The sequence below is a fragment of the Caretta caretta genome, chromosome 6 (assembly GCF_965140235.1).
Source record: "Caretta caretta isolate rCarCar2 chromosome 6, rCarCar1.hap1, whole genome shotgun sequence".
Lineage (NCBI taxonomy): Eukaryota > Metazoa > Chordata > Testudines > Cheloniidae > Caretta > Caretta caretta.
The window spans coordinates 9,625,427-9,652,067 of record NC_134211.1 but is presented as its reverse complement, the minus strand read 5'-3'; the positions used below and the strand labels follow the sequence as shown (position 1 = coordinate 9,652,067).

The 26,641-nt window shown below is 46.1% G+C and overlaps 1 protein-coding gene across 3 annotated transcripts in view; it reads left to right on the top strand.

Moving 5' to 3' along the window:
• The window catches only part of LOC125637905 (E3 ubiquitin-protein ligase rnf213-alpha), a 174,646-nt gene extending 153,541 nt beyond the window's left edge, over positions 1-21,105 (top strand). For all 3 annotated transcript variants that reach the window (XM_048852965.2, XM_048852963.2, XM_048852966.2), the window contains 9 exons: positions 1,354-1,495; positions 3,721-3,804; positions 4,462-4,630; positions 9,046-9,241; positions 10,741-10,818; positions 12,785-12,985; positions 15,802-15,891; positions 17,585-17,745; positions 19,125-21,105. In XM_048852965.2, the coding sequence (XP_048708922.2) occupies positions 1,354-1,495; positions 3,721-3,804; positions 4,462-4,630; positions 9,046-9,241; positions 10,741-10,818; positions 12,785-12,985; positions 15,802-15,891; positions 17,585-17,745; positions 19,125-19,296 (1,293 nt within the window). In that variant the 3' untranslated portion in view covers positions 19,297-21,105. The remainder of the gene's footprint in view (positions 1-1,353; positions 1,496-3,720; positions 3,805-4,461; positions 4,631-9,045; positions 9,242-10,740; positions 10,819-12,784; positions 12,986-15,801; positions 15,892-17,584; positions 17,746-19,124) is intronic.
• The last annotated feature ends 5,536 nt before the right edge of the window (positions 21,106-26,641 follow it).

Here is a 26,641-nt window from a genome sequence, read left to right as displayed (position 1 = left end):
ACATTGTCCTTCAGCTTCAGTAGCTCTTCTCCCTCCCTGGCGTTCGCCCCCCTGAACTCATTGTTCCACCATAATGAAGCGATATTCCAGGTTAAAGAAAAAATCTAGTATTTGTCGATTTTGAGGCCAGAAGGGGCTCTTATAATTGTCTATAGTCTGGCCTCCTGTGTAACCCAGGCCAGAGACCCTCACCCAGTGTTTTCTGGGTGACCTAGAATGGATATTTTAGAAAGAGACTGAGGTCTTGATTTAAAGACAGGAGATAATTATGCTAGGTTTCCCATCATGTCTGTATTTAAACATGAACATACAGGTTTAAATTATGCCCGTAAATTATGCACTGACCAATGTGCAAGTGAGTCATGTGACAATGGCTGATTTCTTCACACACTGAACAAGGAACTTTATTAGAATAAAAGGTTTCAGAGTAGCAGCCGTGTTAGTCTGTATTCACAAAAAGAACAGGAGGACTTGTGGCACCTTAGAGACTAACCAATTTATTTGAGCATAAGCTTTCGTGAGCTACAGCTCACTTCATCGGATGCATTCAGTGGAAAATACAGTGAGGAGATTTATATAAACACCCATTTTTTCATGTTCTGTGTGATCATACACACTCACTTAAGATGAGCTATTACCAGCATAAAGAATACTAGAATAAAGAAACTCACAGTTTCCCTGTAGCCCGCTGTCTCTCTCTAATCCTAATGTTCTTTGTCCAGACTAGGAAAAAACCTAGTGTAGGCAGGTTTCACATGTCTTATGAACAGCACTTAATACATTTTAGCTGACTTTAAAAAAACACCATTTTTTCCTACTTTAAACTCCTCCCCTTCTAACAGGCTTCCTGCTACACATGTAAAGAAATAGGACAGCTATCCTCACAAGGGGGTTAATTTACATCATTATGTTTACACCTCTTAATCTGGCCCAAAGAAACAAGGCAGGTGTGATCTGCTACTTCCATTCCAGTCAGGCAGCTTTATTTGATTGCAGTGCTTGCCTATGGACAATTTTGAGTTTGTATTACAACAGGTGTGCTAGCAATGACCAGTATGAAACGCCAGGGGGTTGGCAGGTAGCAGGATCTTTGTATAGCTTTCCTAGGGTCCAATAGAGAACTGTAGGGGTAAAGTAGGTTACTATTAAAAAGTCCAAAGGGGCTTGGAGCCAGATGGACTGGTCCCCGCCTGCTGTTTTGCACTGCTCCAGTAATGCAAAGCAGCCAGATACCCACATAACCATGAAGTTTGCAGGAACTTCAAAACCACACGACGCCCTTCCCAGTAACCTCTTTTCTCTCCCACTGAACACAGACATCACGTTAAAGAGGTGGCTACTTTTCTCTTACAGCACCAGCACATCCGACACGTGCAGCACCTGCCCGAAATTCTCGCTCTGCAGCGCTCTCTGATCCACTTTTTCCAAAACGGCGATATCCATGAAGGTGAAAGGCTTTCTGTGAGAAAGTTCTTGGAACGGGATGACCTCTCAGGTACACGTCATACTTCTAGGGTTATGGTACCAAATCCACCCTTGGAACAGTTGTGTTGGAGTCAGTGGGGCCAAATCTCCAGCTGGTGTGAATCATTACTGTGTGCTGGCCCTATAAACCTGTGGAGTCCTCAGTGCTGCAGGGATCTTCTTGTGGCTTTAGGGCAGCTTTGCATTGTGGGGACAACCCCTGTCAGCCTCAGTGCGCCCAAGAATCTGTATGACCCTATTTCTTGAGCATCCATAAAGAACCCAAGGAACTTCATGGCTGAGCTAGGCGTGGTCTCTGTACAAGGGATAATACTGACATGCCTGGGGCTTGAGCCAGATAGTATAGAGATCAAGGGAAAAACTCCCATTTGCTGCAGTGGGCTTTGGAGCCGGATCAAAGAGAACACCTGCAGTTCTGCAATTATTTGCAAATTATAAACACCAGTCAAAGAAGCCAATGAGAGCAATCAATCAAAATGCTAAGAGCCACTGGCTTTCCATAAGACGGTGGGCAGGTCCACAGTACAGACATTTGACAGCATGGCCAGGCTGGTCAGGTGTGATGAGGTGCAATTTTGTGATTGATGGAGCTTGATGGCAAAAGCTCCTAGTGCAGAGACAGTTCTACCAGCTGCACTGTGCTTTTGCCAGGACCACTTATTTTGCTCAGGGAGGCAGGAATAAGCCAAACCGGCAAAAGTGCTTTGGCTGCTGTACGCGGTGTCCACACTAGGAGCGCTTTGCTGGAACAGGATACTGGTATAGCCACACCGGCAAAGTGCTCCAAGTGTAGACCTGGCCTTGATCTTCTCAGGGCTAGATCCGCAAAGGGGACTTAAAGTCAGCATTGCAATGCCTGACAGTTACACACCAGGCTGCTTAAGGGAATCCACAGATTAATACTTACCCTGATTGGGCCAGAGAGAGAATGGCTTTGTAGCCTAGTGATTAGGTTACCCACCTGGGAGAGCCCAGCTCCAGTCCCCCTGCTCCAGCTAATATTTAAGTAGTTTATACAAAGTGGAGCAGGTTCAACAGGAGAGATTGAGAGGATGCTAGCCCAGAATACCCAATAGTCCAGTGGTTAGGTCACTCACTTGCAATCCTAGGGACCCTGGGTTCTAGTCCCAGCTCTAAGTAAGATAGATGGGGGTTTTCCAGGGAGAGTGCTCTAACCACTGATACAAGGGCACCATCACTACCTCTTCTGTCTCAGCTCTGACTTGGAAGCAGGCCTCTGAGAATGCTTACTGGGTTGGGCTTCTGCAGATGAGATAGGTGGAGAGATGTCTAGTTCATAGACTCATAGAAATGTAGGGCTGGAAGGGACCTCGAGACGTCGTCAAGTCCAGGATCGAGTAAACCTAGATTATTTCTGACAGGTGTTTGTCCAGCATGTTCCTAAAAAAACCCCACCCCAATAATGGAGATTTTACAACCTCCCTTGGAAGCCTATTCCAGAATGTATGGAATGTGTAACCTAAATCTCCCTTGCTGCAGATTAAACCCATTACTTCTTGTCCTGTCTTCATGGAGAACACTCGATCCCTGTCCTCTTTATAATGGCCCCTAACATATCTGGAGACTGTTATCGGGTCCCCCCCTTCAGTCTTCTTTTCTCATGTCTAAACATGCCCAGGTTCCTCCTAGGTCAGGTTCTCTAAACCTTTTATCATTTCTGTTGCTCCCCTCTGGACTCGCTCCAGTTTGTCCACATCTTCGCTCATGTGTGGTGCCCAGAACTGGACACAGTATCCAGCTGAGGCCTCCGCAGTGCCGAGTGGAGCGGTGACCTCCCATGAACCCTGCTGGGGCTTGGGTGGCGTCAGGATTTTGAAGGCTGTGTACATGCCGCCTAGCAGACATTTAGGCACCTAGCGGACTTTACCAGTGGGAGTTTAAGCAACTGCAGAGTTAAGTGGCAGCTGAGTGGTGATTTTAAATATCTAAATTTTGGCTTCAGGTGCACAAAATGACAATTAGGTGCCTAAATCCCTTTGTGGATCTAGCCTTCAGTGCCTAAATCTCTCAAAAATCAATGTCAGGCTCCCAAAAAACATAGGCACTTTTCAAAATGTTACCTCATACCTGTTGGTAAATCTTTTTTAATGTTGCAAGGTATGTTAACATTTCAATTAGTCTTTTTACTATGAGAAGTATTTTTGCAAGAGGGAAACTGTTTCTTTTTCCTGGAAAACGTATGTTGATAAATGCCATGTTCTCTTCCAACTTCAGATGATCAGCGTTTGACTTTCAAAAGAGCCATACAAACTGTTCGGAAAGTCTGGAGCAATATAAGATCAAGCCTCAGAAGCTCAGGTATTTTGACTTTCATGGTATTTTACTTTCCTTTACTCTACTTTACTTTCCTTACTCTACTTTCTAGATATTTTTCTATCATGTAACAAACAAACGATTCAGTTGTGAAGCTGAGTATGAGTCTACTCCAGAGTAATTACCAAGTATTCCCTGACATGCAGCTGGTCCCAAATTACCCCCTATCCTGCAAAGACATGAACATCCTTAACATACTCTGAGTGGTTCCACTGACTTCACTGGGGCTACTCGAAATGTCTAAAGCTCAGCATGGATGTAAATCTTTGCAGGGTTGGTGAGTAAGGGAGCTGCGTACTGAAAGGGCAGTGATAGTCAGGTTGCCCAGTTGTGTAAGCTAACTGAGCATTTTTGCATATGGAAATTGCTAGCTAGAAGTGGGGGTGACTTTTAATTTTTTTCTAACTGTTGCAAGTTTTTCACAACTTATTTTTTCATAAAACACTTGCTGGGTTTTTTTTCAGCCAGTTGGTTGAATTTTGTTTATTTATTTAGATTCAGTTTGAAATTTTGACAAAAAGACGGCATGGAAAATGTGGAGAATAATTTTGTGAAAACCATTTTCTTTCTCCCCTGCCACTTGATCCCCTGGTTCCTGTGATTCCGTGCACACAGTGTGAAAGATTCTTTGCTTTGTTACAGAAATCAATATCCCTGAGGAACTGTGGTGCAAGGAGATCAACGCTGACACTGCCATACTGGACCTCCTGCCAACCACTCCATCCATAACTTCCATTGTTACAAGGTTCTTAATACAGCTCCAGAACAGCTGCATTGATACCGCTGCTCAACTCACTAAGGAAAAGCAAAGGTATCTTTCAATCCTCGCCCCTAGAGGTGAACCACTCTGACTAGGTAACTTTAGTTACCCATAAATCAACAATTCAGCTTAAAACATAGATCCTGAGTCTCATCTCATTTCAGCTATCTGTGTGAGAGCCAGGCCAGACTTCTCCAAGAAGAAAACATAACTCTTGCGACCTTGTGCAATGAGGCAGTTAGGGTGAAGCTGTACCAAGGTGTGCTCAGGTGGCGTGTAAAGTTGATTTGGTCTTATTTTAGTGTCCCAGACAGGGGTGCTGGAACTAGGGGTGCAGGGGGTCCTGTAGCACCCCTGGCTTAAAGTGACAGGTTTCAGAGTAACAGCCGTGTTAGTCTGTATTCGCAAAAAGAAAAGGAGTACTTGTGGCACCTTAGAGACTAACCAATTTGCACCTTAGAGACTAACCAATTTATTTGAGCATGAGCTTTCGTGAGCTACAAAAGTGAGCTGTAGCTCACGAAAGCTCATGCTCAAATAAATTGGTTAGTCTCTAAGGTGCCACAAGTACTCCTTTTCTTTTGGCTTAAAGTGGTTTCCATTCTATACAGGGTTTACAGGTTTGTCCAATAGCTTTCAGCACCCAGCACCCTGGTCCCAGACTTACCTTAGGGTAGCTGAGATCCGAATCCAACCCTGACCCTACAGCAATCAAGGGATGACTCCATACTGACCCCAGGGTAACTTGTCATGTTACTATAAGGACGGACTGAGGAGCACAGCAAGATACTTATGGTCCCAACAGGGAACTGCCTTTTTACAGCCAACCTGGGCATGCCACAGACATTCAGCGGCATATAATCCAGAGTGTGATCGCAGCTGTACCAGTATGAAGATGTTGACAGCAGTGTAGTTTTCCCATAAATTTGGGGTAATAAGTTATAGTGGTGACAGGTATCAGAGGGGTAGCCATGTTAATCTGTATCCACAAAAACAAGGAGGAGTCCAGTGGCACCTTAAAGACTAACAGATTGATTTGGGTATAAACTTATGCCCAAATAAATCTGTTAGTCTTTAAGGTGCCACTGGACTCCAAGTTATAGTGGTGTAAGCGTCTTTATACCAGTGCAGCTGCACCCGGCTAGGGGTTGAACCAATTAATCTATTTAGCAAAAAAAAAAATCTCGCACAACCCAAAAAATAGTTAAACTGGTACAAAATCTATTGGTAGAACACGCTAGCTCAACCGATATAATACAGCTGCAAACGGATATAAGAGCATCCACACAGGGGTTTGCACCAGTGCGACTACATTGATTTTTTAAAACCGATTTCAGCTCAAGGAGCGCTTGATTTCAGTTCAGCTGGTACAACCACAAGAGCAAAACTTCCACTGGCTTTAATAGGGCAGGTTGAAACTCTTAGGGCCATATTCTTAGGGATTTACAACGGTGTTTAGGCACCTGAAGGTGCAAAGAGGCACCTCGTGGGATTTTTCCAAAGTGCCAAGGCAGATTAGGCTCCAAACTCCCATTGTTTTCAATAGTTGCAATGGGAGGTACTATAGGCTAGTGGACACAGAAGACCTGGGTTCTAATCCTGGCTCTGCTGGGGCATGTTGGGTGAGTCCATTGCCTTCCTCTGTGCCTCAGTCTTCCTAACTGTAAAATGGGGATAATGGTACTTAGCTCTAAGAGCTAGAGGTTATTACTTCTTATTATCTGCATCTGTAGGTGCCCAAAGACCGTTGTAAAGCTGACCTTTGATCCTTTAGCTCACACAGCGAAGGTGCTCAGTGCTGGAGACTGCATAGTCTCTCTTTGCTTTCCCCTTGTCTCATCTCTCTGGATGACTGTGCTGCCAACTCACCCTGTTTTACTGCCAGTCTCGCTTCCCTGTCCATTTCTGGCCTTTGTGGCTGTGGGGAAAAGCCTGGAAATGTGGTCCCCAAGTCTGCCAACTCCAGGAGGTGAATAGAAATGCCTCAGAACATAATAGTCTTTAAATCTTAAGCCAGCTGCATGATTGTTGGAGCCCAGCATGTGTGGGGTTGGCCAAACTGACGGGGTGTTGTGCTGTCAGGGTAAACATCGCGAAGATTCATGTTCAGAGTTTAAAGACAGAAGGGACTCTTGGATCATCTAGTCTGAGTTCCTGTATAGCACAGGCCATTAGTATCAGCCAGTTACAAGCTCTAAGACCAACAATTTGTGTTTGGCTAAAGTATCTTTCAGAAAGGCATCCCATCTGGATTGGAAGCCACCAAGGGATGGAAAATCCCCCACTTCCCTTGGCAGTTTATCCCAGGGTTAGTCACCTTCACTGTCAACAGTTGGTGCCTTATTTCCAATTTGAATTTCTCAGGCTTCAGCTTCTAGCCATTGGTTTTTGTTCCCTGCTAGATTAAAGAGCCCTTTAGTACCGGTGATTTTCTCTGTGTACAGGTATTAATACAAGCCAAGGGCTTTTTTCACTCAGCAAGCGACACAGCCAGCGAGCGCTGTTTCCGCACGTGGCAAGAACATCAGCCTAGCAGCGCATCATTAAGAGCAGCTTTGGGCTCTTCCTCCACCGACTCCCGTGGAGCTACTGCGCTGATGTGACGGAGAGTAGCGTTTGGCTCACTGTCAGCAGCTCTGCCAAGCATGAAAAAGAACATGAGTCCACCCCCCAGAAATCACAAGATTCCTCAAAAGTCACAAGATTTTTTAAAAATACTGTTATGCTAGAAGGTGCCATCAAGCAGATCTTTGATCTACAGACAATCACAGACTTCCTTAAAGCTGATGACTGTAGGGAGCACCTTTATTTCAGGCTGAATGGAAGGAGCGGTTTACTACCCCTATGTATAATGATACATGGAAACAATAGAAGACACCACCCCAGGCACTAGGCCACTAGGCCACATGTCTAGGTGGCAGCCGGTGTCAAGTGGAGTGCCCCAGGGGTCAGTCCTGGGGCCGGTTTTGTTCAATATCTTCATAAATGATCTGGAGGATGGTGTGGATTGCACTCTCAGCAAATTTGCGGATGATACTAAACTGGGAGGAGTGGTAGATACGCTGGAGGGCAGGGATAGGATACAGAGGGACCTAGACAAATTGGAGGATTGGGCCAAAAGAAATCTGATGAGGTTCAATAAGGATAAGTGCAGGGTCCTGCACTTAGGACGGAAGAACCCAATGCACAGCTACAGACTAGGGACCGAATGGCTAGGCAGCAGTTCTGCGGAAAAGGACCTAGGGGTGACAGTGGACAAGAAGCTGGATATGAGCCAGCAGTGTGCCCTTGTTGCCAAGAAGGCCAGTGGCATTTTGGGATGTATAAGTAGGGCCAAACAAAAATGATTAGGGGTCTGGAACACATGAGTTATGAGGAGAGGCTGAGGGAGCTGGGATTGTTTAGTCTGCAGAAGAGAAGAATGAGGGGGGATTTGATAGCTGCTTTCAACTACCTGAAAGGGGGTTCCAGAGAGGATGGTTCTAGACTATTCTCAGTGGTGGAAGAGGACAGGACAAGGAGTAATGGTCTCAAGTTGCAGTGGGGGAGGTTTAGGTTGGATATTAGGAAAAACTTTTTTACTAGGAGGGTGGTGAAACACTGGAATGCGTTGCCTAGGGAGGTGGTGGAATCTCCTTCCTTAGAAGTTTTTAAGGTCAGGCTTGACAAAGCCCTGGCTGGGATGATTTAATTGGGTATGGGTCCTGCTTTTGAGCAGGGGGTTGGACTAGATGACTTCCTGAGGTCCCTTCCAACCCTGATATTCTATGATTCTATGATTCTAAGGCCAATCAGAGAGTAAGCCATGTTGGATGAGGGGTTTCCCTGAGACTGACTGCAAATGTAAAAGGCTAGTGGATTGTTTCTCACACTGTGTGTATGTGTGAGAAGAAGAAAGACAGGGGAAAAAAAGCCAGCAGAAAACGAGAGAAGTGGTGGTGAGCATGGTCCAGAGACATGGCAGAGACAGAGAGCCTCCAGACTGGAAATGGTGAGCCAGGGACCTGCCTCCTGCTTGTATGTTTCTGCTGTGTTCAGGGAACCAGGACTTCACGTGCATTCTGTAAATAAATAGGGTTGCACCAAAGAAATACCTGACCTGTATCATCCATTTCTCCTCTTAATGGAAACAATCCCACAAGGCCCTAAATGCTGGCTAATTTCTTGGGTCAAAGGGTCAACAATAATAAAGATGGAGGTGCTTTTATTTTCCTCTCAGGGTCAAGATTTCAAGCTTTTCCCTGCAGCTACCAGGGTGGGAAACGTGCCTTTTTTTAAAATGGGAGTTGCTTTTCTCCCATGACTCCAGGAGCTGGAACCACAAATAGCATGAGACTCCCAAGAGTTGGCAACTGAGCGTAAGGCTGGAGAGATGTGCTAAATGGCCCACCAGGGCTTGTTCCATCTTAGATTTTTTTTGGCAGTAAAGAAGAAGACCCCTCATGTTATTCTTCCCTTTTCTCCAGGTCTGTTTCAGCGGAAGAGGTGAAGCACGCCTCTGTGTTAAGTGTTACTGAGAGCGACTTGATCACCATGGCGCTGTTGAACTTCCAGTATGTGCTCGAGGAAGATGGAACCAAGACCACCCACTATAACTTTCTGACTCTGCAGGGGCAAGCAATTCACCGATTCATCAGCGGGAAGCCTGTCGTGAAAGCCCAGGTGAGTTCAGGATGAAATCATGGAGGCGGCGCTTTGCCATAGACTTCAGTGCAGCCAGGATTTTACTCTCAGTGCTTGCTGCTCTGCCGCCTGGCACCTGTGTGGAGTCATTCACACCTGAACGAAATGGGTGCAAACCACAAACAATTCAGAACGCATAGGTAGAATGGTGATGACCGGTGAAAGACCTGATCCACTATGGCCTTTTCCAGATTTACACCTGTTTAGCTCCATTGATTGCAGTGGGGTTACATTGATGTAAATTGGGGATAGTGCATTGGCAAATCAGCCCCACTGTGTTTAGACTTAGGTTAAAATATTCAAACATGCCTAAGTGACTTAGGAGCCTAGGACCCATTTTCACAAGGGACATAGGAGCAGAGCTGGTTGGGAATTTGCTGACGCAGTTTTGTTGTTGTTGGAAAATGCCAATTCATCAGGACCAAAACTTCCCATGGGAACATGCTGATTTTGACAAATTGTTCGTTTAAATAAAAAAGAAAATTGGAGAAATGTTTTGAAAATATCAAAACATCTCGTTTCCTCATTTGATTTCTGGTTTGAAACAATTGTGTGTTTTGAAATTAGAGTTATTTATTAGTTTAAATTTTAAAAATAAAAGTAAAAAGTCAAAATCAAAATTAAACATTTTTGAAATTATCAAAACAAAACATTTCAATTGACCCAAACCAAAACATTTTTCTGTTTGTGAAAATTTTCAAGATTTTGAGTTCCCATATCAATTTGTAAGAGAGAAGTTTTTGAACTCTCAAATTCTCTCAGGATAGCAAAACCATTTCCCTCCCAGGTCTGCTTAGGAGTCTAAATCCCGTTGACTTGCAATGAGACTTGGGCTCCTAGGGGCCAGATTTTTTAAATTATTTATCAGAGGGGTAGCTGTGTTAGTCTGTATCCACAGAAACAACGAGTAGTCCAGTGGCATCTTAAAGACAGATTTATTTGGGCATAAGCTTTCGTGGGTAAAAAACCCACTTCTTCAGATGCAAGGTTTTTCTTTAGATTTTTTACCCATGAAAGCTTATGCCCAAATAAATCTGTTAGTCTTTAAGGTGCCACCGGACTCCTCCTTTTTTGAAATTATTTAGGCATCTAGGGGCCTATTGGAATTTTCAAAAGCACCTGAGCAGGTTAGATGCCTAAGTCCCACGGCAAAACAATGGGATTTGGGCACCCAAGTGACTAAATCATCTTTGAAAATGGTTCTTACATTCCAAAATCACTTAGGCAATTCTGAACACTTTAGCCTGAACTCCCATTGATTTCAGTAGATGATTTTTTAAAATCACATTGGGCACTTTTAAAAATCCAGCCTTAAGAGCCTAAGACACTTTTCAAAATGGGCTATAGGCTCCTAAATCCCTTAGGTGCATTTTGAAAATTATGCTTTAACCCTTGGAGTGTGCTTCAGGTTTTTTTCTGTACTGAACAATGCTGTACTTCATAAACCAGTTATTAATCACTAACATTTTCATTTTCAGACAACTCCGTCCATTACGCTGAACAATGTGAAGACTCTGCACTCCACGAAAGATAACGTTAAAGAACAACTGCGCCAGGTGAGATCAAAAACAACCCTGGGTTTTCCCGCAGCTTCAGACTCAGATAATCCTCTCTCTTTCCCCCACTGTAAATAGCTTTCATAGCCACTATAGGGTCAGAAGGTTGAGTAAATATCCCAAACCTACAGTATGTCCACTCATCCATTAAGGGCACCATTCTCTAAACACTCCAGTCATTTCTGGGTGCCTCCAGGATTTGAGTGCTCAGCTTGAGACATTGGAGCAGCACAAAGCGGCCGTAGAGTAGGCCAGAATCAGGCCTATGATGAGCCAAGTGGCCCATCAAGGTCTAGCTTTAGCCACTAAGAAGCACATTTTTGTACAGTTCCTTGGCCACTTGGAGTCAGGGGGGCTGGTTCTCTTCCCTCGTATGCCAGCTACACAACAGTTTTATTCCATTGACTGCCCTGATTTTACTCCTGAATTACGCTGATGTAATGCTCTCATTATTGGTTCAAACACATTTTGAAAGAATTCCCATTATAAAATAATTATTTAGAGAAGGGTGACTTGAGGGCTGTTTGTTCTCCCTGTCTCATGACACAGGAAAAACAGGATTTTCAATTAAATTAAAAGGTGGCAAATTTAAAACTGATCAAAGGACATACTTTTCCACACAATATGTGGCTATTCTGTGGAACTCATTGCCACAAGAAGTCACTGAGGCCAAGAAGTTAGCAAGAAATGATTGGACATTTCTGTAGATCACAGAAATATCCACAGTTAGCAATAATTAGTGATGACAAAAATTTTTAAACCTCCCACTCTAGGGTGTGAGCCGGTCTCTTACTATCAGAGATCAGATGGGGTCTAGCATGGGGGCAGATTATTTTCCATCTGGGGCGGGAGGGCATTTCCTATGCCTTCCTCTGTGGCATCTGCTATTGCGTGTTGTCAGAGACAGGTGACTGTACTAGACGGACCTGGCATTGATCCCGTCTGGCAATACCCATGTTCCCTTCTGGTAAAGTCCCATAGAATTTAGTACTGATGAAACCAAAGGTCTCTGTAGTGTGATTCCATAGAAACTGGTCTCTAAATCTTTCCAGTTTCATAGAGAATTATATCCTTTTTCCACTGAATGCATCCGATGAAGTGAGCTGTAGCTCACGAAAGCTTATGCTCAAATAAATTTGTTAGTCTCTAAGGTGCCACAAGTACTCCTATCCTTTCTATAGTTTTTGTCACCTTCCCCTAGAATGCCAAGCAGGAATAGAATTCTCACTTGAATTATATAGCAAAATCATCAAACGTATAGCACTTACATTCTATAGGAGTTTTGCTTAGAGGGTCACCTAACTTTACAATCTTAACTATCAGAATGAGATAAAATACGTCATGAAAGTATTTGTGTATTATTAACACGGCATTATTAACACATCTTAACGATGAGGTGACTTGATCACAGTCTAAGTACCAACATGGGGAACAAATACTTGATAATAAAGGGCTTTTCAATCTAGTAGACAAAGGTAAACTGTGATCTTGTGGCTGGAAGTTGAAGTTAGACAGGAAATGAAGTAACATTTTTAACAGTGAGAGTAATTAGCCATTGGAATAATTTACTGAGGGCTGTGGTGGATTCACTCTCACTAGCAATTTTTAAATCAAGATTGGATGCTTTTCTAAAAGACCTGTACTTCAAACAGAAATTATTTTGGGGAAGTTCTGTGGCTTGTGTTACACAGGAGGTCAGACTCAGTAGACCATCACAGCAGTCACTTCTGGCCGTAGAATCTATTAATTTAATATTCATTTGTCTTATATATGGCATCTCTAACAAAATTCCTCATAGGTTCTTCACACATTGTATACAATCCCGTAGACCATATAAGGCCAGTGTGGAAACACTTAAGGCTGAGTTTTTCAAAGTTGCTTAGGGGATTTGGATGCTATTGATTGTAATGGAAATTGGATGTGGAAATCCTACAGACAGCCTTTCATCTCCTGTTGCTATCCATAGGAACCCCTGAGCATGAGTCTAATGAAACGCATTATGGAAGAGGCCAGTTCAGTGAACGACATTTCCAGAGCACTCTCCACCCTGAAAGTGGCTGCAGAGTTCCTGGCCGTGACTGGAGGGGACCCAGAGCGGCTCCTGACTGAGTATGTCAGAAATGACCTGAAGATGGAGGCTAATGCAAAGCAGTTCAGAGACTTACCAGTAAGAGATTAACTTTGGTTTGAATTCACAGCAATGAAAACGAAGCTCTTTATAATAAATATTCTTTGTTTTCATGCTTTCTACTATACATTCTGAATATATGAATATAGAGTACAGTTTCTTTCCAAAACTATTGTTTGAGCAAAAAATTGTGGTTTTGACTAAATGAATATTTTTGCTTTCTATGGAAAATTTCAACTTTCCATCAAAAAAGAAAAATGAAAACTTTTGAATTTCCCCCAAAAATGGAAACAAAAACATCAATTTTCAGGTTTCTAAGGAAAGGTTGAAATTTTCCACAAAACATTTCATTGAAATGTTCTGTGGAAGAAAACCCGTTCTCTGACCAACCCTACTGTATAAATTCTAGAGTAGAGTAGATTTTTCTGTCAGAAAATGCCGACTTGATTAAACTGAAACAATCTGCAGGAATTCAGCTGACTCCTACCTCCCCAGGTTCTTCAGCTCCTCCATAGCCCCAGGTCAGAATGGGAGGCTCCCAAATCATTTAGACACTTCTGAAAAGATTACCTTGCATTCGTTTGCAGACATGCATTGTCTCTTTGTTACAACCCAGCACATGGTGACCGGTGCCTTTTGACACTATTGCTATACAAATAAATAATACTAATGAATAATCCACATGGGCACAGTTTCTGAAAATGCCTGCCAGGTACCATAGAATCATAGAATAACAGGGTTGGAAGGGACCTCAGGAGGTCATCTAGTCAAACCCCCTGCTCAAAGCAGGACCAATCCCCAACTAAATCACCCCAGCGAGGGTTTTGTCAAGCCTGACCTTAAAAACTTCTAAGGAAGGAGATTCCACCACCTCCCTAGGTAACGTATTCCAGTGTTTCACCACCCTCCTAGTGAAAAAGTTTTTCCTAATATCCAACCTAAACCTCCCCCACTGCAACTTGAGACCATTACTCCTTGTTCTGTCATCTGCTACCACTGAGAACAGTCTGGATCCATCCTCTTTGGAACCCCCTTTCAGGTATCATAGAATCATAGAATCATAGAATATAAGGGTTGGAAGGGACCCCAGAAGGTCATCTAGTCCAACCCCCTGCTCAAAGCAGGACCAATTCCCAGTTAAATCATCCCAGCCAGGGCTTTGTCAAGCCTGACCTTAAAAACCTCTAAGGAAGGAGATTCTACCACCTCCCTAGGTAACGCATTCCAGTGTTTCACCACCCTCTTAGTGAAAAAGTTTTTCCTAATATCCAATCTAAACCTCTCACTGCAACTTGAGACCATTACTCCTCGTTCTGTCATCTGCTACCATTGAGAACAGTCTAGAGCCATCCTCTTTGGAACCCCCTTTCAGCTAGTTGAAAGCAGCTATCAAATCCCCCCTCATTCTTCTCTTCTGCAGGCTAAACAATCTCAGCTCCCTCAGCCTCTCCTCATAACTCATGTGTTCCAGTCCCCTAATCATTTTTGTTGCCCTTCGCTGGACTCTCTCCAATTTATCCACATCCTTCTTGAAGTGTGGGGCCCAAAACTGGACACAGTACTCCAGATGAGGCCTCACCAATGTCGAATAGAGGGGAACGATCACGTCCCTCGATCTGCTCGCTATGCCCCTACTTATACATCCCAAAATGCCATTGGCATTCTTGGCAACAAGGGCACACTGCTGACTCATATCCAGCTTCTCATCCACTGTCACCCCTAGGTCCTTTTCCGCAGAACTGCTGCCTAGCCATTCGGTCCCTAGTCTGTAGCTGTGCATTGGGTTCTTCCGTCCTAAGTGCAGAACTCTGCACTTATCCTTGTTGAACCTCATCAGATTTCTTTTGGCCCAATCCTCTAATTTGTCGAGGTCCCTCTGTATCCTATCCCTACCCTCCAGCGTATCTACCACTGCTGCCAGTTGAGTGTCATCTGCAAACTTGCTGACGATGCAATCCACACCATCCTCCAGATCATTTATGAAGATATTGAACAAAACCGGCCCAAGGACAACCCTTGGGGCACTCCACTTGATACCGGCTGCCAACTAGACATGGAGCCATTGATCACTACCCGTTGAGCCTGACAATCTAGCCAGCTTTCTATCTACCTTATAGTCCATTCATCCAGCCCATACTTCTTTAACTTGCTGGCAAGAATACTGTGGGAGCCTATGTCAAAAGCTTTGCTAAAGTCAAGGAACAACACATCCACTTCTTTCCCCTCATCCACAGAGCCAGTTATCTCATCATAGAAGGCAATTAGATTAGTCAGGCATGACTTGCCCTTGGTGAATCCATGCTGACTGTTCCAGATCACTTTCCTCTCCTCTTCAGAATTGATTCCTTGAGGACCTGCTCCATGATTTTTCCAGAGACTGAGGTGAGGCTGACTGGCCTGTAGTTCCCCTGATCCTCCTCCTTCTAATTTTTAAAGCTGGGTACTACATTAGCCTTTCTCCAGTCCTCCAGGACCTCCCCCGATCGCCATGAGTTTTCCAAGATAACCAGCAGGATCCCAACTTTTCAAACCAGAGCTTGGCCATTCTACTCAATGAACTATTCATTGAACTGAACTAGTTGAATAAACTGAAACAAAGAAAATATCTTCTCTGTGCCGACAAAAAGCTGTCAAAAGCTGGTTTTGCTCTTCAGCAAACTCTGGTTCCAGGTGCTTAGCCAGTGACTCCCACCAGCTCAGTGGTTTGACATTCTTTAAAACTTTGGCAGTAGCAAGGTAACTGTGAAACAAATATAGAATGTACTCACTTCCGCGATGAGGATTTAAGTAATGGTGTAAAGGCTTTCTGGGTGCCAAGGTCTGGGTAAATCCCTGTCTGTGTTGTTTCATCCCAGGTTGTCCCACAAACCCGGCTGAAGCACATCCTGTCTCTGTGGCAGATCCTGTCAGCAAAGAGATCAGCACTACTTGTACAAATGAACCAGGTAATGGAGGAACCCACCCCAGTGAGTGCCTGGGATGGGGCTGTGACTAGACTGAAAACTTTCTGTGCAATTGTTTTTAATCAGAAAATTGGGTTTTTGACAAACTGAAGTTTTTCCACAGAAAATTTTGACTTTGCTGCAAAAAGTAAAACATGAAAACTTTCCAGCTGAAAACCTATTCCTCTTTTGGACATGTTTCTGAAAGTCAGCTGCACTGTGAAGTGGGTGATTTTCAATTGCTTGTAACTCCACCAGATCTGAACAGAGTTTCTTGATCACAGCAAATGGCACCTGCCTGGCCCAAGGGCCATCCCACTGTCAAATGTCATGCTGCAAGCCACAGATACAATTGTTTTAGTTATTGTTTTGTTTTCTGATTAAAAGTCAAACTTTTGTGCAGGAAAATATCCCAACATTTCCCCACCTGCTCTAGTTATGACCAACGTTCTCTGCTCACTTGCTGTGCAGTCCCTCCTCTGCTGCTGTCAGGCTCCATCACTTGGAGTCTGTAAATCTAGGTGCGTCGTCCCTTTCCCAAAGTTGCACTCTAGCTCATCCAGGAGTTATTGTGCCAGAGGCAGGAATCTCTGGGGGAGATTCTCTGGCCCGGATTTGGCAGGAGGCTGGGCTGGATGGGACCTGATGGCCTTAATACTGTTGATAAATTGCGTAGACAATTGTTTGTCCACATCTTGGTTTGTTATGAAGTATATTCAAGAGATCAGTCGGGTTTATTGCTAAAAGTCAGGAAGAGTAGAGAGAGATGTCTGTTGGTCTTTCCCTGACCTGAAGAAGAGCTTCCAGTGCATCTCGAAAGTGTCTCTCTTTGAGCAACATACGTTGTTCCAGTGAGAATACCTCACCCACTCATCTCTTTAATATCCTGGGACCAACATGGCTACAACAACACTGACAATAATAGCATAGTACTGGAAGAAAGGCTTTGTAATATAGCCGTTTCCGTGAAGCTGTCTTGTGCTGCTGTTCAATTCACTTTACACAGAAGGTGTGCTCCCAGTTACATATTTCAGCAAATAGTATTTATAGGATGGTTAACAAGTTACAAAATGCTTTATACGTCACAAAAATCCAGCCCATCAGCTTGTGTCAGTTCCTTAACTCGTTGTTCTGTGTCTTCCCTTACTTTGTTTTGGATACTAGTGTTCCAGGTACTGGTCCAGCTTGTACTGGGCACAACATTAATGTATTTTGTGTTTGGCAAGTTTCTTATTTTCTAATGCCAAAGCTGACTTCAGTTTTGCAAAGTGTTATGGGATACTTAGCACAAGAGAACAGGATTATAAAAAGACAGACAATTCAGGCAATTGCTAGAAATTTATCTACAATATAATGTTCTATTGATATTGTGTGTTTAATGCATTGTGGTATTAATATTGATTATGTGAGATGGATGGACAGACATTAGTCAATAAAAGCTATGAAAGTTTTGCTGGCTACAGGGACTGCAGCACTGGCCTGAGGTCATGTGCAGAGCCACCTGCTCCATCCCACCACAGGAGCACCCTCTATGCATAGGGTAGAAGCAAGAGAGTCACCAGGCTACACCTACTCTGAGCCAAATGAGGAGACTCTTCCATTAGGTACATCCTCAACTGCTCTGTGCATGGGGCATCCAGCCACTCCTGCAGCACCTCTGCACTTGCCCCCACTGACACTGTGCTTCTCATTTCAGAATCCCTTCTTCCTGATAGACAAGGGCTTCCATGACGAGCTGGCTGCCCAGGAGAGGGAGGAGCTGACAACTGCGCTATCCACTGTCAATATTGAGTTCTTTATCATTGAGCTGCACGAAATGATCACAGTGACATTGGAAAGCTACGAAAACAGTTGGGGGTAACAACATGTTTCTCTTGTCTGTGAATATGGGAAGGGCCTCTGCACGAACATTTAGATCCAGATGAAAAAAAATTATTTTTTTTTTTACTTTTAATTTGGAGCAGGCACAAACCACTTTAGATATGATTCCCTATTGATTTAAGAGACTTTGTGGGTATGTTTGGTTGTTTTTTTCTTTTAAATGCAGGTTAAAAGATCAAGGCAAATGTAGGGGAAGAAACCCAGCCTCTTAAAATTGCTGGTATATTACTCGTATGCTGTATTAAAAGGGAAAGGTCAAATCATATCACGTATAAAAGGTCTTTTTCCCTAGATCTCCAAGTCTTTAGAATTGGATAACCTGCTAGGCTAGAGATTCTCAGACTTTCCATACTGCAGAACTGGAGGGGCTTAGAGAAGGGCAATCAGAATGATCAGGTTTGTGGAGAAACTACTATGAAGAGAGACTGAACAGATTGAGGTTGTTACCTAGGAATAGAGGAGATTGAATAATGGTCTATAAAATACTGACTGGTCTAGAGAAGGAAGATCAGGAGGCATCTGTTCTTCCACTCCCATAACACAAGAACAAAGGGATGTTCAGTGGAATTGAAAGGTAGGAAATTCATAGGAAATAGTTTTTTACATGGCTTGTGGAACTCACTGCCACATGAAGTCACTGAGGCTGAGAATTTTGTAAGACTTAAGAATGGATTAGGCATGTCTATGGATAATAAGAACATCCGTTGTTGTTGATAAAAATTCCAGCAGGGATATTAAATCTCATTCTTTAGGTAAGGGCTGGAGTTTTGGAATCTTCTATTCCTTATAACCCTTTAATGCCTTGTTTTCTTCCCCAGAATTATCTCCAGTACTGGATAATTTCACCCACTGCTGTTTAAGAGCACACTGTTTTGCTTAAAAATTGATGGAAGGAAACGTTACCTCTTGTCTGACAACTCTTGAATATTCACTAATTGAGGCTTTAGAAACGTTACACGTAGGGCTTTTTTGAATGAAAAATTGAGTTTTGGATTAAATGTAAATTTTCTCAGAAAGCATCTGCCTTCCTCAAAAAAATTTAGTTCAGAAAACCAGAAATTTTTAGACATTTTTCATTTATTTGAGCCATCAACATTTCACTTTTCAGCAGTGTTGAGCTGAAAATGTTTACTTTTTAGTTGCTGAAAACCAAACTATTTTTAGATTTGGGGGGGTTCATTTTTTGACAAAAAGTCAAAACTTGCTGCAGAAAAATACCCTACTTTATACCATCTGAAGTGACCAGCAGTGTGAAAAGAGAACTCAAGAAACTGGGTGTGCCTGTCAGACTTGGCACTTAGCCTTTCCGAACCAGTGTCCTGTAAATTTACAATCTGATTTTCTTTTATGAACAGGATAGTGGAGACCTTTCAAGAATATTTAGAAAAAGAGGGAAAAGAAGAAAATTACATTATGAATCTGACCAGCGCTGTGAGCCCGGACCTTCAGCTGAAGAAGGTCATTTCAGTGTGGAAAACTGCCGTGCTAATCAACAAAACATACACCCGCTCCTACAGCCAAGAGTGAATGGGTCCGTGAATTGTTTCCTGTGGATAGCAAATCCAATTACTGCGCCCCGCCTGTAATCCGCAGAGATTTAGGAAGCAGAGTTTCTTTAAGAAGTGAGTCTCAAATTACCAGGCCGATGCATCACTTGAATCAATCAGATTGAAGTGGTGCCTAGGCCCGGGAATTTGAGTGGAGATGTTACGGGCATGACCAGCTCTGCGAGTGTTGCTCTGCGTGTTGCTCTCTGCAAGCGAGTGAATTTCACCCACCGAGAACTACAAATGATGGGCATGAGTCTCGTGCCACTTAGGCCTTGTCAGCACGTAGTGCTTTAACGATAAGGGGAATAAGCGATACCTCTGTAAGTGCATTTATCTGTAAGGGGAAGCACTGAAGCCTGGTAACTAGGGCTGGGGAATGGGACTCAGGCCTTGGCTACACTTGCACGTTATACCACAACAAAGCGCCCAGAGCCCTCTAACTCACTCCCCGTCCACACTGGCAAGGCACATAGAGTGCTCTGACTCCCTGGCTAGGGCGCTGCTGGTACTCCACCTCCCCGAGAGGGATACGGTTTGCTGCATATTGGGTGAGACGCTGCAGCGTCACTACAGCGCTCTGACTGCCCTCTGGAAACCTCCCATAATCCCATTAACTGAAGTGGCCTCTCTTGTCTTTGTTGTGAACTCCGGCAGGAATGCGGAAGTGGCCCTTTCAAAGCTCCCTTTCAAACAGCCAGCTGCTTATCAGCTCCGAGAAAAAAATGAACAGCTACTGTTTGCTTTGAGTGAGTGAGAGAGGCGGGGGAGGAAAGGGGGGTCTGAATTTACAAGACAGCATGGTGATGCACTCTCAGCACCCCAAAAACCCACTCTCTCTCCCGCCACATACACACACCACACTCCACCCCCTTCCCATTTGAAAAGCACGTTGCAGCCGCTTGAGCGCTGGGATAGCTGCCCATAATGCACTGCTCCCAATGCCGCTGCAAGGGCTGCAGATGTGGCCACGCCAGTGCGTTGGCAGCTGTCAGTGTGGACAGACTGGGGCGCTTTCCCTGCTGCGCTGTACGAAGGCTGGTTTAACCCAAAGCGCTCTACAGCTGCAAGTGTAGCCAAGCCCTCCGGAGACCTATGTTCTGGTCAGTAAAGTGGGGGAAATGATACTGATCTGTTACATAAAGTGCTGTGGCATCTGCAGATGAAAAGCGCCAGGTGCTATCATACAGGGGTAACTGACCCCCGTCTAGGGCATTTTGGTAAAATGATCACACTCCTCACGGACATGGTCAGGCCAACCCAACTTCCAAGTGTAGGCCAGGCCTTGCACTGGAGTCAGCAAGGCTGGTTCTCAGCCTGGCTACTACTGCTGTCATTTGCGCCTGAGCAAAGCGCGTGTAAAATACCGCCAAATCAGAAAGGTGCTTTGCAGCCACGGTGCCCTCTCTTGGTGCAAGAATGACACAAAGTGCAAAGCAGAGGAGGAGAATTCCCCATGGATAACAGAGCATTAGGCCCCTAATTTTTAAAGTCTGTGGTGCATTATCTCAGACTTGGTCCGAATCGCCCTCCATTGTATTCTAGCTCTTTACTTGGGCTTTAGCAGATGAAATCGTCAGTTCTTTTTGCAGTGTCATGGCATGCGCCGTATCACAGACTCTGTGATCACAGTGGTCCCTTCTGGCCTTACAATCTGTGAGCCTCTGCTCAGTGTTTTGCAGCTATGTGAAATTTAGGTGTTAGAAAAAATATTTGCAGGTATCGTTTTCCGCCTGGCTTTCAATGCAGACATTTCCCTGTGCCTCGCAGTAAACAATGGAACAAGAAAGTGTCACATTCGTCTAGTTATTACCAGGTTTGAAGACTTCGTGAAAGTGAGAATGTGCAAGCGAACCCTGTCCGTGTCTATGCGTGTGTGCACTCTTAGGTGTGGGCATTTGGGAGAAAATTATCTTTTCATTCTAGTGAAATGAATTGGACTAGGAATTCTTTTAATAGCGTTTGCCCATTCTGTGAATATTTTCAAAAGATTTTTCAAAATTTCCCCCCACCTTGAATCAGGACAAGACGACGAAATCCCCAAAATATTCACAAACTAAAAAAACCTTGTTTTTCCATTTTGGGTCAATTGAAACATTTCATTGTGATAGCTTTGAAATATTTCATTTTTTCTCTTTTTAACCTTTTGTTTTCAATATAATCAGCTTCAATTCTGAAACAAAAAGTTATTTTGCACCAGAAAACAATTTTTTCATTTCGAAAATCTCCAAACAAAATGTCTTGACAATTTTGAAACATTTTTCTCAAAAAAAAATTTTTTTTTTGAGTCAGGAAAATTTTTGAACCCAGTCCCATTCTTGGTTCAATGAATCTGCATTTTAAAATGAAAAAAAAAATTATCAAAGATTTCTCGGTTCCACTTTCTAAGCCTTCTCTATATAACCCACCGTTACACAGGATACCATCTGTCTCCCTCCTGCCAATGGTTGAACCAGACAGGTAAATGAGCCTGCTACTGCGTTTGGCTATAGAGGTCTTTTAGCTCACGTAGGAGAGGCTCATGCTTTTAGCTCTATATATAATCACAGGTTCAATCTACTGCCGCTAGGGCACATTACACCCACACAAAGAAACTGGATCAGTTTAATTTAAATCAGTTTAAGGCTGAGCTCTTCCACTGATATAAATATGTTTTATATCAATTCATCTTAAACCAGTTGGGAAAACATTTAAGCTGAACCAAAACAAGGCCAGTTTCCTTTTTTTTTTCCAGTAATTTTTGCAGTAATTTAACTAAATTGATTTTAAAGGTGATTTCAGGCCAAGTCCGCTTTCAAACTTCCACTGGCTTAATTATACTGTTTAGTTAAACTAGTTGAAAATGCTGTGTGAATACTCTCATTTCAGTGTCAGAGTGGCTTATTTCTGTTTAGCTTAACCCAACTCCTAGTCAGCTTAACCAGAATGTCAGCCTTAGCCTGGAATAAAGATGTCCACACAGGAATTGAAACCAATTTAACATAAGCAGTTTAAAAATCACATCACCGCAAGTTTCTGATGCAGATAGGCCCAAAACTAAATTAGCTGAAGTTGGATTTAACCAAAATCAATTTTTATCCCTTTTAAACCAAAATCTGAGGCCTGGTCTACGCTACAAAGTTAGATTGACGTAAGGCAACTTACACTGAGTGTCTATACTATAAAATTATAAGTCGTCCACTACACCAATCTAATAACTCCACCTCCACAAGAGGCATAATGCTTCAGTCAATATAGTTAGGGCAACGCAGTGTCCAAGTAGGCACTGCGTTACTTACTTTATTGCCTGGCAGAGGAAGCACCGGGCCTCCACCATCGAGTAGTGGACCCAGTAATGGGCCCCCTAGTAGTGCAACAGGAAGGACGCCCTTGAGCGCTGCCCTGTCACGGGCCACCGGTGGCAGTTGGAGTTGCACCAGCCGGCAGAAGGACAGGACGTGACGGAGGGCGGGGTCCTTGCAGCCCAATGGGAGAGGGCTGATGACGGACATGGTTTCCCCCAGGGTGGAGAGGGAAGGCAACAGGACAGCACTGGGGAGGAAGGATGGGACAGAGGTCAGTACCACCCATACGCCCAGCTCCTCCACCCCCACTGTAAGGCCCTTCTCCACCGCCTCCTGAGTGGCAGCCTCCAATGCCAGGAAGACCATGACCTTCCCATACATTTTGGAGGCTGCCACGATGGCCTTGGGCCCCACCATCCGCGCCAGCACCCGCACATAAGTTTCGACATGGAGCGAGGTGGACACCAGGAGGCAGCGGACGCCGTGCCTCCTAGTCAGCGAGGGGATGGGACCCCAGCCACCAAGGATGGTACCGGAGGTGGCGGTCAGGGTAGGTGGCACATGGAGGGGCTCCATGCCTCTCCCCCAGCCCCCCCACAGCAGCAGAGGCTACCGCCCCCCCAGGACCACAGGTGTTATAGTCACTCAGTCCAAAAGCAGAAACAAACCCCCTCCACAGTGCTGCCCCTCGCAGCAGCCTTCCTCCTCCTCAATGAGGGCAGCAGGCTCCAAGACAGAAGCAGCAGCAAGCAGGTGGCAGCCAGCCAAGCAGGAGGGACCCAGAAATGGTGGTGGGCTCTTCGCTTCTCCCTCCATAGGATGGGGTACGCTGGCTGTGCCCCCCCCCCCCAACACACATACAACAGCAGCAGTCCAGGGAGGGCTCCAGCCAGCCAGCAGCAGCAGCCCAGGGAGGGAAGAAGCTCCAGCCAGTATAGCAGCCGGAGAGATGACACCTGTAGTGGTCTTATTGGAAAAGCCTGGGAGGTGCTTGTGCCCACCCACATCTGAAGGCCCCTCCCTTAGCCTAGCGGCTCGAACCCTGGACCTGGGTTCCAAATGAGTACTTGGGACCACCAATGAAAAACAGGTTTGGGAGTGATGGTCAGAGGTTCAAAATGTGGGATCCAGATGGAGACACAATCATGGACAGCGCCCACTGCTCCTCAAAGGTGTCTAGGGAGCCAGCGGATGCTGCCCAGAGGAACGCTGCCCGGAAACATGAGATCAGGGAGGACCGGAAATAGGCCCCACAGTCGCAGAGCACCCCCTTGTCTAGCATCCTCCTCCTGGTGTTTTAGATGGTGACCTTGGCTAGGTCCAGGAGGAGGTTGACGAGGAGGTCTCGCGACTTCATGGGGACATGGATAGGGTGTGCAAAAATGAGCAGGCGTGGGGAAAAGTGCAGCCAGAACCTCAGCAAGAGGTTCTGGAGGAGCCGGAATAGGGGCTGCAACCTGGTGCATTCAAGCTAGGCTTGTGCCAGGTTCTCCCTCATGCTGCAGAAGGGGCAGGCCTCGGGTATGGGGGTGAACCATGCCAGGTACATGCCCGTGCTCACGTCTCTGCAAAGGAGCCACCCCCTGATGGCCCCAGCGGGCCGTGGGAAGAAGGTGGAATATTGGCTGGTGGAAGGTAGCCCCACCATTTGGTGTCGGGGGCGGGACACGAGGATGAGGAAATGCAACGTGTGGCGCACGAGCATGTACAGTTGGTCCCTAGGCACGGTTCGGAAGCGAACTGGCTGCAGGGTATGCAGCCGGCTTGAAGTGTGACAGGGTGGGTGCCGGGGGAACTCGTGGAACAGGAGCCCAATAAAAAGGTCCGGAGGGCCTGGGGTGAGGGTGGGCAGGGAGCTCCCTCTCGCAGGGCCCGCTGCAGAAAAATGAGAGAAGTGGGCGATAAGGCTGCCCCCACCTCCTGGAGCATGCGCAGGGGAGTCAGAAGGGTGGAGAGCCCCATGAGCCGACCGAGCACCCGGGGGTCCACCCAGTCCCCCCCCGTCGTAGTCCAGGAGGTCTCCAACCCTGGTGGTTTCTGCCAGTACCAGCCTCTGGCGCAACGAGGGAGACTCTGCCACCTGCACATAAAGTTGGGGGTTGTGTAGCAGGGGCTCCATAAGGAGGTCCACCCCCTCCATGGCCACAATGGACCTGGTCACTGAGACCAGGTTCCAGGTCTGGAGGAGGTCCTGGTAGAAGACCGGCAGCTTGGAGACATCTCGTGGAAGATTCCTCGGGTGGAGAAAAGGAGCTGCTGATTGTATTGGAGCCCTCAAAGGCGGCAGAGGAAGGCGTGTGCCAACGTGCTCCATGCCTGACTACCTGCACCATAAAGGAGTCTCTGCAGGGCCTGGAGGCAGAAGATGTGGACCTGGCTATGAAGGCAGACCAGGCCCTGTCCTCCTTCCTCCAGGGGAAGACTCAGGACCCCTGCAGAGACCCAGTGCAGTCCTGGCCAGAAAAACTCCAGAGCTGTTCTCCGGAGCTGGGCCAGGATCCCCGGGGCCGGGCTCAGGGTGTTGAGCCAGTGCCAGACCATGGACAGGAATAGCTGGTTCAGCACCAGCGCCCTCCCTTCCAGGGAGAGACTCCAGAGCAGTCCCGTCCATCTCTGCAGCTGCTCTCCCACCCTGGTCACCAAATTGTGCCAGCTCGCCGGTGGAGAAGGATGCATGGCAGAAAGATAGCCGCTGAGATAGAGCAGTGGACCCACGTGCCACTGGATGGCTTGAAGCCCTGGTGGGAGGGAGCTCACCTGCCACCCGTCCCCAACCACCAGGCCAGAGCTCTTGACCCAGTTGACCCAGGAGGAGGAGGCCGCCGAGTAGATGGCCCGGCAAGCCTTCACCTGAACCAGATCGCCCAGATCCTGGACCACCAGGAGCACATCGTCGGCGTACGCCGACAGAACCAGCCGCATCTCCGGCTCCCAAAGCACCAACCCTGTCAACCGCTGGCAGAGGAGACAGAGGAAGGGCTCAATCACCAGAGCGTACAGCTGGCCCGAAAGGGGGCACCTCTGCCGTACTCCCTGCCCGAAGCTGACTGGCTCGGTCAGGATCCAATCGAGCCTGGCCAGACCCTCCACGTCAGTGTACAGCACCTGGAGAAAGCCCACGAACTGGGGCCTAAAGCCGAACACCCCCAGAGTGCCCGGGAGATACCCATGGTCCATCCTGTCAAACACCTTCTCCTGGTCCAGGGACAGGAGGGTGAATGAGCGCCAAGAGGTCCTGGACCAAGTACAGATTATCAAAGATGGTCCAGCCCGGGACAGTGTAGGTCTGATCAGCATGGACCCCAGCTGCAGCGAGATGGCCTTCGCTATGACCTTGTAGTCCATACTGAGGAGTGAGACGGGACACCAGTTCTGAAGGTTGCGGAGGTCCTCCTTCTTCGGCAACAAGGTGAGCACGGCTCACCTGCACAAGAGAGGGAGGACCCCACTTTCCAAGTAGTCAGCCCAGACGGTGACATGGTCTGGGCTGAGGACGTCCCAGAACACGCGGTAGAACTCCACAGTCAGCCCGTCCATGCCAGGGGATTTATTAGTGGATATGCGGCGGAGGGCTTCCAAGAGCTCAACCAGAGTGAGAGGCAGCTCCATATGGTCTCAGTCGCCCACACTGACCGTCAGGAGTTCGGTCCAGAGCACCCTGAAGGCTTTGGCTTCAGTTGGATCCAGGGAGAAGATTCCTGGCCCTTCCACACATCTCCTCCGGATCCGTGAGGGGGGTGTCGTCCTCCGCCAGGAGGCAGGTGATGTGCTTCTTTGTCCCCTTCTTTTTCTCCAGGGCATAGAAGAAGTGGGAGCCACGATCCATCTCCCGCAGGAGACAGATGCGGGATCAAATGAAGGCACACTGGGCCCGGCGGTCTTCCAGGGCCGGGAGCTCCTCCCACTTCTCCTGGTACGCTGCGCAGAGGGATGGATCCTCAGGGCTGGTGGTCAGACGCCTCTCCAGCTCCAAGACCTCCCGCTCCAACTGCCCTATCACTGCATCCCTCCACTGGCTGGTGCCCCGTGTGTAGTCATGGC